Raw genomic sequence first — 11,508 nt, forward strand, 5'->3', positions numbered from 1 at the left:
TTAAAAGGGGCTAGGGATCCTTGTCAAGTTAGTGCGAAAGGAGTATAGGAGATTGAGGTGTGTTCGAGGAGTGGAAAATTGTCTTTATTGATGAATCGGTTCTTGCAAGGTGTCACGTAACTCCTGCTGCACATGAGAGAGAGAGAGAGAGAGAGAGGACGAGAAAGTCTGATGAAATGGAGCACAGAACTTTCAAGATTGCGATTTGAAAAACCAGAGAGAGAGAGAGAGAGAGAGAGAGTCTTTTTCTGCTCTGATTCATGTCTCCATAGGGATCGGGGAACTAAGAGCCAGCCCTCTCCCCCTCTCAAACTTATGTGATTGTGGTCTGATGGATTAATGGTGATTGATGAGTCTTCTCTCTCTCTCTCTCTCTCTCTCTCTCCATCCTCGTAATGGTTCCTGCACTACCTACTTAATCCTATAATTCTCTCTCTCTCTCTCTCTCTCTCTCTCTCTCTCCATCCTCGTAATGGTTCCTGCACTACCTACTTAATCCTATAATTCTCTCTCTCTCTCTCTCTCTCTCTCTCTCACACACACACACACACACACACACACACACACACACACACACACACACACACACACACACACACACACACACACACACACACACACACACACACACACACACACACACACACACACACACACACACCGACGCCGTGCCTCAAAGATTTTCTCTTTTTCTCCCCACAGGCATCCCCCGGAGAGAGAAACTCCTCCGGCTTCAAGGGAGCGGGATCAAGAGGCAAGAGGACATGAAGGAAGGCGGCAGTGAGGAATGGAAGGAAGAGGAAAGAAGGAGGAAAGAAGGAAGAAGGAGAGAAGATGAAAGAGAATATGAAAAGATAGCAAGTGAAGTGATTGAGAACATGAAGGAGGGCGAAAGTGAAGGATGGATGAAAGAGGGAAGAATAAGAGTAGGAAGAAGGAGGGAAGTGGAAAGAAGGAGAAAGGAGGTAAAAAGGAGGAGGGAAGAATTAAGAAGACCGTATAGAAGAATAAAAGACGAAACGATAGAGGATAGAAGAGGTAAAGAAATATTTGTAAAGACTTTGGATGGAAGGACAGAATACAGAAGAATCAATGATAGAAGAACAAATGAAACAAGGAAAGATATAAATACTGGAGATATAATGAGAGAATTCAAGAAGAACGAAGGCGGAAGGACAGATCATAGCGTTAGTGAATCTATCTTACCTGAGGGTGGAAAGATAAAGTATGCAAGAAGTGGCGACTGGAAGATGAAGTGGAGAAGTAAAGAGAGGTGGTTTGAAGGTGAAAGAATGAAGTGGGGTGGAGAAACCTTACGAGATTCAGCCAGAAGGAAAGAGAGCAAAACAAAACCGAGAATCGAAAGGGATGATAATGGAAGAACAGAATGGAGCGACGAAATCAGAAAATATAATAAAAGTAGGAAAACTATAAATGTAATGAAAACAAGCGAAGATAGGATGACAGAACGCCAAAAGAAATGGATAATTAGCGAACCTAGAGAACTGAGCAATGAAAAGCAGCTAGAAAACGGAGAGGCTAAAATTAGAAAAGGCGAAGAAGGAAGGAGTGGGAATGTACGGAGGCACCTGTGGGACGAGATTATGGAAGGAGGGATGAACCAGCCAGGTGGAGAGGAGATTCAGGATGTCTTAGATCGAGATGGGAGACTCGAGCTGGAGAGAAGGAGCGAGGATGGATTGAGCCTCTGGGATGGAATAGAAATGGAGGAATCTAACCCATGGAACAGAATGAGTCAACGGGCAACCGCAGAGGAACCTATACCGGTACCGAACCAAACAGGTGGTGGATCGAAGCACAAAAGCGAAGCTTCGAATCAAGACTACGAAGAGCAGAGGTATGTAGATGGTCAAGTGAGAAAGAGGGAGGAAAAATCAAAACACGGGAGAGGAACACGTACTCAGGAAGCTGATATGAGGATATATGAAAGCGAAGCTTCAAAAACAATAACGAACCTCAAGAAGGTGACTCAAAATTATAAGAACGGATCGGGAAAGTACGAGGGAGGCAAATCGAGGAACAAGATCAGCAGTACAAGGAAGAAGAGTAATCCGACAGTTAATAAGGACGAATCTTCAAAGAAAGAGGGTGGAACGTCAAGAAATGGGTTCGGAACATTATACAACAGCGGAAGGACGAGGAATAAGATCGGGACAACAGGAAAAGAGGGTAAAGCATCGAGGAACGAAATCGAAACAACACGAGAAAAGGATGAAGCATCAGAGAACGAAATGGAATCCCCACGAAAAGAGGACAGAGCAACCAGAAATGAGATCGGAGTTAGGAGAAGGGAAGATAAAGAGTCGAATCACCTGAGCGGGACTTTATTTCGAAGTGAGGAGGGAGGCGAAGCAGTGAGGCTCCAGGTGTCGTGCAACGGGTCGAGTGTGTTTCGGTGTGGTCCTGGTGAATGCGTGGATTCGGCGCTACGATGCAATGGCGTGGCGGACTGCAGAGGTGGCCAGGATGAGAGTGTCAGGGAATGCGGTAAGTTTGAGTCGATTAAGGAGTGGGTGGGGAGTAAGTGGGAAAGTAATATGAAGGAGGAATGAAATGTTAGGAGCTGGTATTGCAGGGAATCAATAAGAGAGAGAGAGAGAGAGAGAGAGAGAGAGAGAGAGAGAGAGAGAGAGAGAGAGAGAGAGAGCGAGCAAATCAGTCAGTCAATACGCCCGAAAATGGATCAGTAAGTCAGCAATCAGCCATCCAGTGAGTCAAATATTCAGTGAGTGGCAAATCCCAGAATAATACTGTGTTGCCATCAGGCCGGAAAAATACATGCATAAATATTGGTTTTTAATTAATGGATGTGGAAGAGATTACGTAATTAATTCACACACACACACACACACACACACACACACACACACACACACACACACACACACACACACACACACACACACACACACACACACGGGTATTGTAAGTTGTTTCAGCTGATGGCATGTTAATTTTCTGTTTGAGGTTACGAATTTCAAAGGTATAAATTAATTTCCTACTTTCATTCACATTTGTAGTCAGGAATGAAGGATGATGATGATGATGATGATGATGGCTATTTTATTTGTATTTATTGTCATTAAGCGTTGTGTTCTACTTTAGGTCCTCCTCCTCTTCCTAATCCCCCTATTATTGGCAGTGAAGTTGTCAATCCTGTTATAATTGGGGTCACATCTGGTCTTACTGAAGCGCAGGGATAGATGGATGGATGGATGGTTGGGTAGAGGATTGGGTGCGTCGTAGGTGGAGAGTTGGGTGGATGGATGGATGTTGGGTGGATGGATGGATGGTTGGATAAAGTATTGGATGCGTGGTAGGTGGAGAGGGGGGTGGATGGATGGATGGATGGACAGGTGGATGGTTGGGTAGAAAATTGGGTACGTGCTAGGTGTATAGTGAATGGATGGACGGATGGATGGATGCTTGAGAATTTAGGTGGAAAGTAGGTAGATAGTTGGGGTACGTGGAAGGTGGATAAATGATTGGATAAGGGACTGGACAGAGATAAGTCGGTGGATGGATTGATGGGTAGATGGATAAGTGGATGTGTAATTGGGTGGGTGAATGGATGGCTGGATTGGTGATTAGATAGGAAACATAGATATATGGATGGGTGGGTGGCTGATGAGATGGATGGTTGGATTGAAGACCCGGCATGGATAGATGGATGAATTGGTTGATTGATGGATAGATGGATGGATAGATTGCGGAATGAGTGGGTGTGGAGAATAGATGTATGGTCGGATGGATAAATGGATAACAGGATAGATGGATAGAGGAATAGGTCGGTGGATGGATACATGGATAGACTGATGGATTGATAGATAAAATTCTGCATGTATTCCTGCTCCCACCTTTGTCTTTCTCTTCCTATCTGTCCATCTATTTTTCTATCTGTTTGTATCCAGCTATCTATATATATCTTTTTCTACGTCTTTCTGTCTATCTGTCCAGTCATTCATCTATCTATCTCTCTTTATCTATATTTTTATTTCTCACTGTCAGCATCTGGTTACCAAGCCGGCTGTCTTATCAACCTGTCTATATATCCATCTTCATGCCTGTCTGTCTGTCTGTTTGTCTGTCTGTCTGTCTGTCTGTTTATCCATCTATCTGTCTATCAGTATCTATCTATCAATTCATCTGTCTGTCAGCTTCTTTCTTCTCCTCGTATTTATCACATTGACAGTTAATTAAATATTCCTTGATGGATGTCAGTGGAGGTGTCTGAGAGAGAGAGAGAGAGAGAGAGAGAGAGAGAGAGAGAGAGAGAGAGAGAGAGAGAGAGAGAGAGAGAGAGAGAGAGAGAGAGAGAGAGAGAGAGAGAGAGCAGTGATTGAAAGAAGTGAACAAGAAAATGGGGCAAAGAAAGTAAAGAAAGAAAAGAGTAGAGGAAAAAAGAGAAAGGAGAGAGGACTGCAGGGAAAGTGAAAAGTGAGTGAGAAAAAGGGATATGAAAATGTGAGAGAGAGAGAGAGAGAGAAAGAGAGAGAGAGAGTCCTCCAATCCTCTCATGAACATAAAAATCTCCTACCCTTGTCTCCCCTCATCTCCTCTCCCCTCCCGTCTCCTCTCTCCTCCCCTCCCCATATTTACTTCTTTCCCATCTCTCACTCTCAGAATCCATCTATTTTCTCCTCTTCCTCCATCCCTCCCTTTTCCTCCCTCGTATGCCTCCTTTCCTCTCCCTCCAGTCTCTCCCTGCCCCCCCCCTCTACACTCCTCTCCTCTTCCATTTTCCTATCCCTCCTCATCCATTTTTCTACCTCCTCCTCTCCTCCTTTCCTACCACCTCCTCTTCCATTTTTCTCCCTCCTCCTCTCCCATTTTCCTACCCCCTCTCTTCCATTTCCTACCTCCTTCCTTCCATTTTCCTCCCACCTCTCCGTATATTGTTTCCTTCTGTCCCATCCCTCATTCAACCCTCGTCTTCTTTTCCCGCTGCCATTCTCACTGTCCTCCTCTCCCCCTAGCCACCCTCCCAGTCTCATTCTGTGTACTCAGTTCCACTCTCACCCCTCTCCCTCTCCCTCTCCCTCTCCCTCTCTCCCTAGGCTTCCTCTCCCTGTCCGTCTCTCCCGAGGCTCCCTCTCCCAAGGCTCTCTCTCTCTCTCTCTCTCTCTCTCTCTCCCTCTCTCCCGAGGCTCCCTCTCTCTAGGCTCCCTCTCCCTCTCTCCCGAGACTCCCTAGTGTCTCTCTCTCTCTCTCTCTCTCTCTCTCTCTCTCCAGGTAAACAAACCGTGCTGTAAAATTCGCCTCCTGCTATTTTCGGCTTCCCTCCCCCCTCTAATTCGCCACGCTTGCATTTTTTTTTTTTTTTTTGCCACTTGATCTCAGTTGCATTTTTTGCCATTTTTGCGTTATTTTTTTGCTTTTTTGTTGTTGTTGGAGGTGGTAGTGGTGTTATTGGCGGTGTTTTCCTTTATTCTGTTTTCCTCTGTCTGTCTGTCTCTCTCTCTGTCTGTCTGTCTGTCTGTCTCTCTCTCTCTCTCTCACACACACACACACACACACACACACACACACACACACACACACAGTTGAAATAGCGAGCGAGAGAGAGAGAGAGAGAGAGAGTTAATTAGTGCGAACGGCCGCGGCGGTGGGTGAGAGAGCGAGTGAGAGAATGAGTAATTAAACTAAGTAATTGTATTACAGTGAGGAGGAGTGTATGAGAGAGAGAGAGAGAGAGAGAGGAAACATATAGGGAATGCATTTGTAAGCGGGTGAGAAATTAAACGAGAGAGAGAGAGAGAGAGAGAGAGAGAGAGAGAGAGAGAGAGAGAGAGAGAGAGAGAGAGAGAGAGAGAGTGATTGCCTTTAGAAATGACTGACTGAGTGACCGACCTGCAGTGACCTTTTCATTGTAATCGTGTTTTGAAAATAATACTTTACGCACTTTTTCAAAATTGTGATTACATGGCTTAAAATAGTAATAAAATCTTCAAGCTTCATTATCACTCCTCGCATCATCATCATCATCATCATCATCATCATTATCCTTGTCATGTGTATCTTCGTCTTTAGTTCATGTACTTAGATCTCATGTCATTTTCTTTGTCTCCTCATCTTCCATGCCTATGTGTGTGTGTGTGTGTCTGTGTGTGTGTGTGTATGTGTGTGTGTGTGTGTGTGTGGTCATATCGGGCTGGAGAGTCCTTCAGCAGGAATTAAGTTTATGGCGTCACTGATATTAAAACACTCTCTCTCTCTCTCTCTCTCTCTCTCTCTCTCAGGTGCAGATGAAGGTTGTCCCCTATAAGCAATAGTGCACCTGTTTATTAACGCCCCCGGGGACAGCTGCAGGGGAGGGGGGGGGAGGGGAGAGAGGGAGCTGAAGGAGTGAGGGAGGGGGGATTGAGAGAGGGGAGGGAAGGAGGTTCATCAGGGGGAGAAAGAATTTAAAGGGGGGAAGAGGGGAAGAGAGTGGGAGATAAGGGGGGAGGGGATCGTGGGGGGGATGGTGGATGGGGTGTTATCACTATCTCTGCCTGGACATCACTATATAAATTGAATAAATAAATAATGTGAAGTTCATAATGTAATAGTGCCATGCCATCCTCGTTATATATATATGTACTGTTTATATTTATTCTTTGGTATCTGTAGCCATTTATTATTATTATTATTATTATTAGTAGTAGTAGTAGTAGTACCGTAGTAGTTTTAAAGGCATCAGCAGCGGCAGCACTAGTAGTATCATCATCATTCTTCTATCATTACAGTTATGCAAAACAAAAATCACTGTTCCATTCTTTTCTTTCATCTTTTTTTTTAATTTTCTTTCTCTTTAATATCCTTTCTTATCTTTTCTTTTTCTTTCTGTTCTTTCTTTTTCTCTTGTTCTTTTTCTTTCCCCCTTTCTTCCTTTTTTTCGTTTTTCTCACCCCATCACACCGTAACCCCAAAATCACCGCGGTTAAATCTCACCGTCCGTCCGTCGCATAATGTACTTGGCACTCACGGTAATGGCTGCTCCACTCACGGCCACGGACACATCACGGACACACACCGTTTGTAGAGATTTTATTGAGTGTTTTTTTCCTTCAAGTTTTTTGGAATTTTTTTTTTCGTTTTGTGTATTTTCATTTTTTCATGCAGTATTTGTTTTTTTTCTTTTTCTTCGTATGATTGTTATTGATATTAATTATTATTATTAGCAGCAGTAGTAGTAGTAGTAGTAGTAGTAGTAGTAGTAAGTGTTGTTGCTGTTGTTGTTCTTGTTGAGGATGTATGAGTTGTAATGCTAATGGGTTAGGTTAGTTTATTATTATTATTATTATTATTATTATTATTATTATTATTATTTTTACAGTAAATGCTACTTCTATCATTATTATTGCTCTTAGTATTATTGAAGCTGACAGCATATAGATAGGTGTGGAGAAAGCTGTAAGTAGGCTTTATATTGCGATGAAGTGATAAAAAAGTGATGTTAGTGATGGTAATACTGAGTAGGCGAATTAGGGGAAGCAGCCTAGGTATATACTGTAGATATAGATTTTTTTTATAGGATGGAAGTAATATTATGCTCATCCCTTCTGTTTAAGATTTCATTATATCCTGTAATTTGTCCTCTCTCTCTCTCTCTCTCTCTCTCTCTCGTATCTCTGATCTTTCCCACGCTGGCTTTATCTCCCCATCTCCCCCAGGTTGCCTCCCCAATGAATTCGAGTGTGGGGAGAAGTGCATTGACGCCACCCGCCGCTGCGACACTCATACCGACTGTCCGGAAGGGGAGGACGAGATGCACTGCGGTGAGTATAGGGGCAGTATGAGGTGTGTATGGAGTGTGTATGGAGTGTGTGTTAAGGGTGTGTGAAGTGTGAGTTGAGAGTATGACGTGTGTATGTAGTGTGTAGGAAACGTGTATTGTGTTTGGAGTGTGTATTAAATGAGTTTGAGGTGTGTGTTAAGTGTGTATAAAGTGTGAATGTGCAGTATGAGTATGATATAAAGTGTGTAGACTCCTGCTACCTTGATTTCCTTATTCCCCTCCGCTCCCCTCCCCTCGCCTCCCCTCCCCTCCCCTCCCCTCCCCTCTCCTCCCCTCCCCTGCCCTCCCCTCCCCTCCCCTTCCCTTCTTGCAAGTTTCCAGGTACCCGCCTACCCCCCAGCACCCTCCTCATCAACATACCTTCTCGACACTCTATAACTTACTAATTAGCCCACCAGGAACTTCACACACACACACACACACACACACACACACACACACACACACACACACACACACACACACACACACACACACACGCACACACACACACACACACACGCACACACACACACACACACACACACGCACACGCACACACAGGTCAATGATAAGGGTTCTTGATTTTTAAGGTTTTTGATGTTCAATTTTTTTTTAGGGTTTTTAGTTTTTAGTTTTTATTGCTATTTTTGGGGAGGTTCTTATTGAGGGTTTTTATTTATTTTTTTAAGTTTAGGGTTTTTAATTTTCAAGGTTTTTAATTTTTAGTTTTTTATAATTTAGGGTTTTTATTTTTTAGGATTTTTATATATATTTTTTAGTTTTTTTAGGGTTTTTAATTTTTAGAGTTCTTGATTTTCAGGGCCCTATATCACTTCTCCTTCCCCCACATCCCTCTGTCCGCCGGAAACTTGCCAAGAATTCGCTCATATAAACTCGACCTCCTCTTGTTAGCCAACTTTCCACACAGGAGGCCTATGGTGAGGGGTGAGCCCATTGAATTGAAAGGTTCAGTGTGGTGTATTGTCCAGTGAAATAGATAGAGGGAGATACAGTGACGTTCAGCAGTGGATGAAAAAGACTCTAGTACAATATATGTTAGAGATGAGAAGGTAGGGTGAGGAGTATTCATAGATAGATAGATAGATAGATAAATAGATAGGTAGGTAGGTAGGTAGGCAGATAGATTGATAGGTTGTTTGTGTTATCTGTGGTTCGTGAAAAATGTAGTTTTGTGTTCGGGGAGTGTGGTATATTTAAGGTCGCGTCCACACGTGTACTCAAATATATGTTGGCAGCACAGCTGGCAACATGTTCTGGAACATGTTTGCAGCAGGATGTGGACAGTATGCAAACATGTTTCAGTGCAGTTTCGAACACTGGTAGCAGAGGTGATGGGATAAGAGTGTCCATACCAGGCAGCTGAGACTTCATCATGATGCTGCCAACATGATCTGGACGCTGCTGTTCCCAACATGTTTGCAGCGTGTTCGTTACTGTGTTGCTTACATGTTGCCAACACTTGTTTGAGCACACGTGTGGACCCGCCCTAAGGCTTCAAGGTGATAAAGTCTGCCTCGCTGTTTGTCTTAGATCTCGTTCCGTCTGTTTGTCTGTCTATCTGACTGTGTATGCATCTATCTAGCTGGCTGTCATCTTATATCTGAAGTATCTGGCCCTATCCCCTTGCCTCTCCCACTCCCTTTCCCTTTTACTTCACTTTCTCTCATCCTTTCCCCTCCCTTCCTCTTTCTTATCCCTCCACTCCTCTCTCTCTCCCTCTCCCAATCCCTTCGTGTCTCCCTCCCTCGCTCACAGACTTCCACAGTCCTCTGTAATGCACACACACTCTCACCCTTTTACTCTCACTCCCTCTCGCTCCATCCCCTTTCACTCCCACAGCTTCTCTCCGTCTCTCCCTCTCCCACTCCCACATTCACTCCCTCTCCCTCACCCTCCCCCTCCCTCTCCCTCTCCCTCCCTCTCCCTCTCCTCCTCCCAATCCCTCTCTACGCTCACCCCCTCTCTCACTCCTCTCTCTCTCTCTCTCTCTCTCTCTCTCTCTCTCTCTCTCTCTCTCAGGCTAATCCGCGCCTCTCTAATGCACCCACCATCTCTCAGTCATTCGGTATATAACTCACGGATTCTTATTTTTAACAAAGGGTTGCGCGTAGAATTAGATCCCTTCTCTACACCTCAGAAAATCTTGTGAAATAGGTAATGAAGTCAGGTATTTTTGTATCTGTCTGTCTTCCTGTCTGTGTACCTCGTCTGTCTATCTCTTTTTCCATTTGTATCTAACTCTCCCTGTCTATCTATCTATCTGACTGTTTCTTTCTGTCTGTCTGTTGGTTGCTTTTAAATCAGGGAAAGGGTAGACTTAAAAAAAAAAACGCACAATTCATTCATTCATTCATTGCCAGACGCCATGTATCCCAAACGGGGTGACCAAGGACTTAGAGTTAATTGTTTTACAGGGAGGGGCACTAATCCTCCACCAACCCCACTTGACACGTAGGGATGCCAACAGCATCTGGTGTTCCCAGGCGGTCACCCATCCAAGTACTAACCAGACCCAACGCACAATTACTGCACCTTTATCACGCCATTTCCAGACGCCATATATTTTTCCTCTCACTGAATATACACCCAGATGCTTATTCTCGTCCCTAACACTTACTCCTAAGCGATTCATTTTGCTTATTACACCCAGTTAACTTCGAATTTGTGATTTAAATCCTTCTAGTGCCACCATACTCGGCAGGAATAACACAAATTGATATTAACCAAACTTATCCAAAAATAAATCACTAAGGAAAAGGTGCTAGGAAGTCTCTTTAACCGATGAGCATACAGGGCTGAGAGTGCCAGCTTCCTTCCTGTGTTAGAGAGATGGACAGAAAAGTGATGAGAGTTGTAGGTACAGGGACGCTGCCTACTCTCCTTATTGGGAGCAGGACATACAGGCGAAGAGTTCAAAGGAGCAGTGACCAGGAGAGAGACAGACAGACAGACAGACAGACAGACAGACAGACAGAGACAGAGAATAAAAAGTCAGTAGGAGGAATGGAACTATGAATGAAAAGCACTTAACACCACGCTGTTTAGAAAGACGTCAAGTGATCTGGTATTGGTGGGAAAAAATCCATTCATCCCCATCACTAACGACGTCTCTAATGACCCCCAGAGACCCACTTGTACCCCCAGGGACCCACGTGTACCCGACTGTTTTGTTTAAGGGAAAGGGAGAAAATCTGTTCACCTCCCGTAGTAATCATTTTATTTTCACCTGAAGAAACACGTATACGCAGGTGTGGTTGCATGGAATTTGATCATTCTTACTTGTAAGGTGTGAACGAATCTCCTTGGTTATTAGTCAAATCTAAACGTGAAATTTAATGAGCTTTAGCTGTAAGGTAGGAATGAACCTCCTTGGAAGCGGTGGCTAAATCGGTAGAGAGGTGGCCGGCAGTTCTAATAAAGTTAGGTTCGAATCCCTGAGGGAGCAGAGGTGTATGGTATGTAGGAGGACTGCTGGGCCTGGGGAGCAGGCTGTGAGGTCGATGCCCGAGTCAGACACATTAAAAAAAATCATATCGACCTTCCAATCTGATTACACCTGGCCATCAAACGGGATAAAAGGGATTAGGAGTCTGTCAGGATAGAACGAATGCTCTACAATTATCCCCGTACTGACTGAGACTAATTATGTCCCCTCTGATGTTTTTCACTCTTTAATGACCTCTCCAGTGCTTTTTCAGAGACGT

At 44.1% G+C, this 11,508-nt stretch overlaps 1 protein-coding gene across 1 annotated transcript in view; it reads left to right on the forward strand.

Moving 5' to 3' along the window:
- Positions 1 to 1,460: 1,460 nt before the first annotated feature.
- Positions 1,461 to 11,508, forward strand: part of LOC145414178 (G-protein coupled receptor GRL101-like) — a 124,881-nt gene continuing 114,833 nt past the window's right edge. Inside the window, exons 1-3 of the mRNA XM_080283744.1 lie at positions 1,461 to 2,508; positions 7,677 to 7,781; positions 11,503 to 11,508. The exon at positions 11,503 to 11,508 is cut by the window's right edge and continues 111 nt beyond it. Coding sequence (XP_080139870.1) covers positions 1,461 to 2,508; positions 7,677 to 7,781; positions 11,503 to 11,508 — 1,159 coding nt within the window. The remainder of the gene's footprint in view (positions 2,509 to 7,676; positions 7,782 to 11,502) is intronic.

The sequence above is a fragment of the Coenobita brevimanus genome, chromosome 98, assembly GCF_032717465.1.
Source record: "Coenobita brevimanus isolate Jiangsu-jjx chromosome 98, ASM3271746v2, whole genome shotgun sequence".
Classification (NCBI taxonomy): domain Eukaryota; kingdom Metazoa; phylum Arthropoda; class Malacostraca; order Decapoda; family Coenobitidae; genus Coenobita; species Coenobita brevimanus.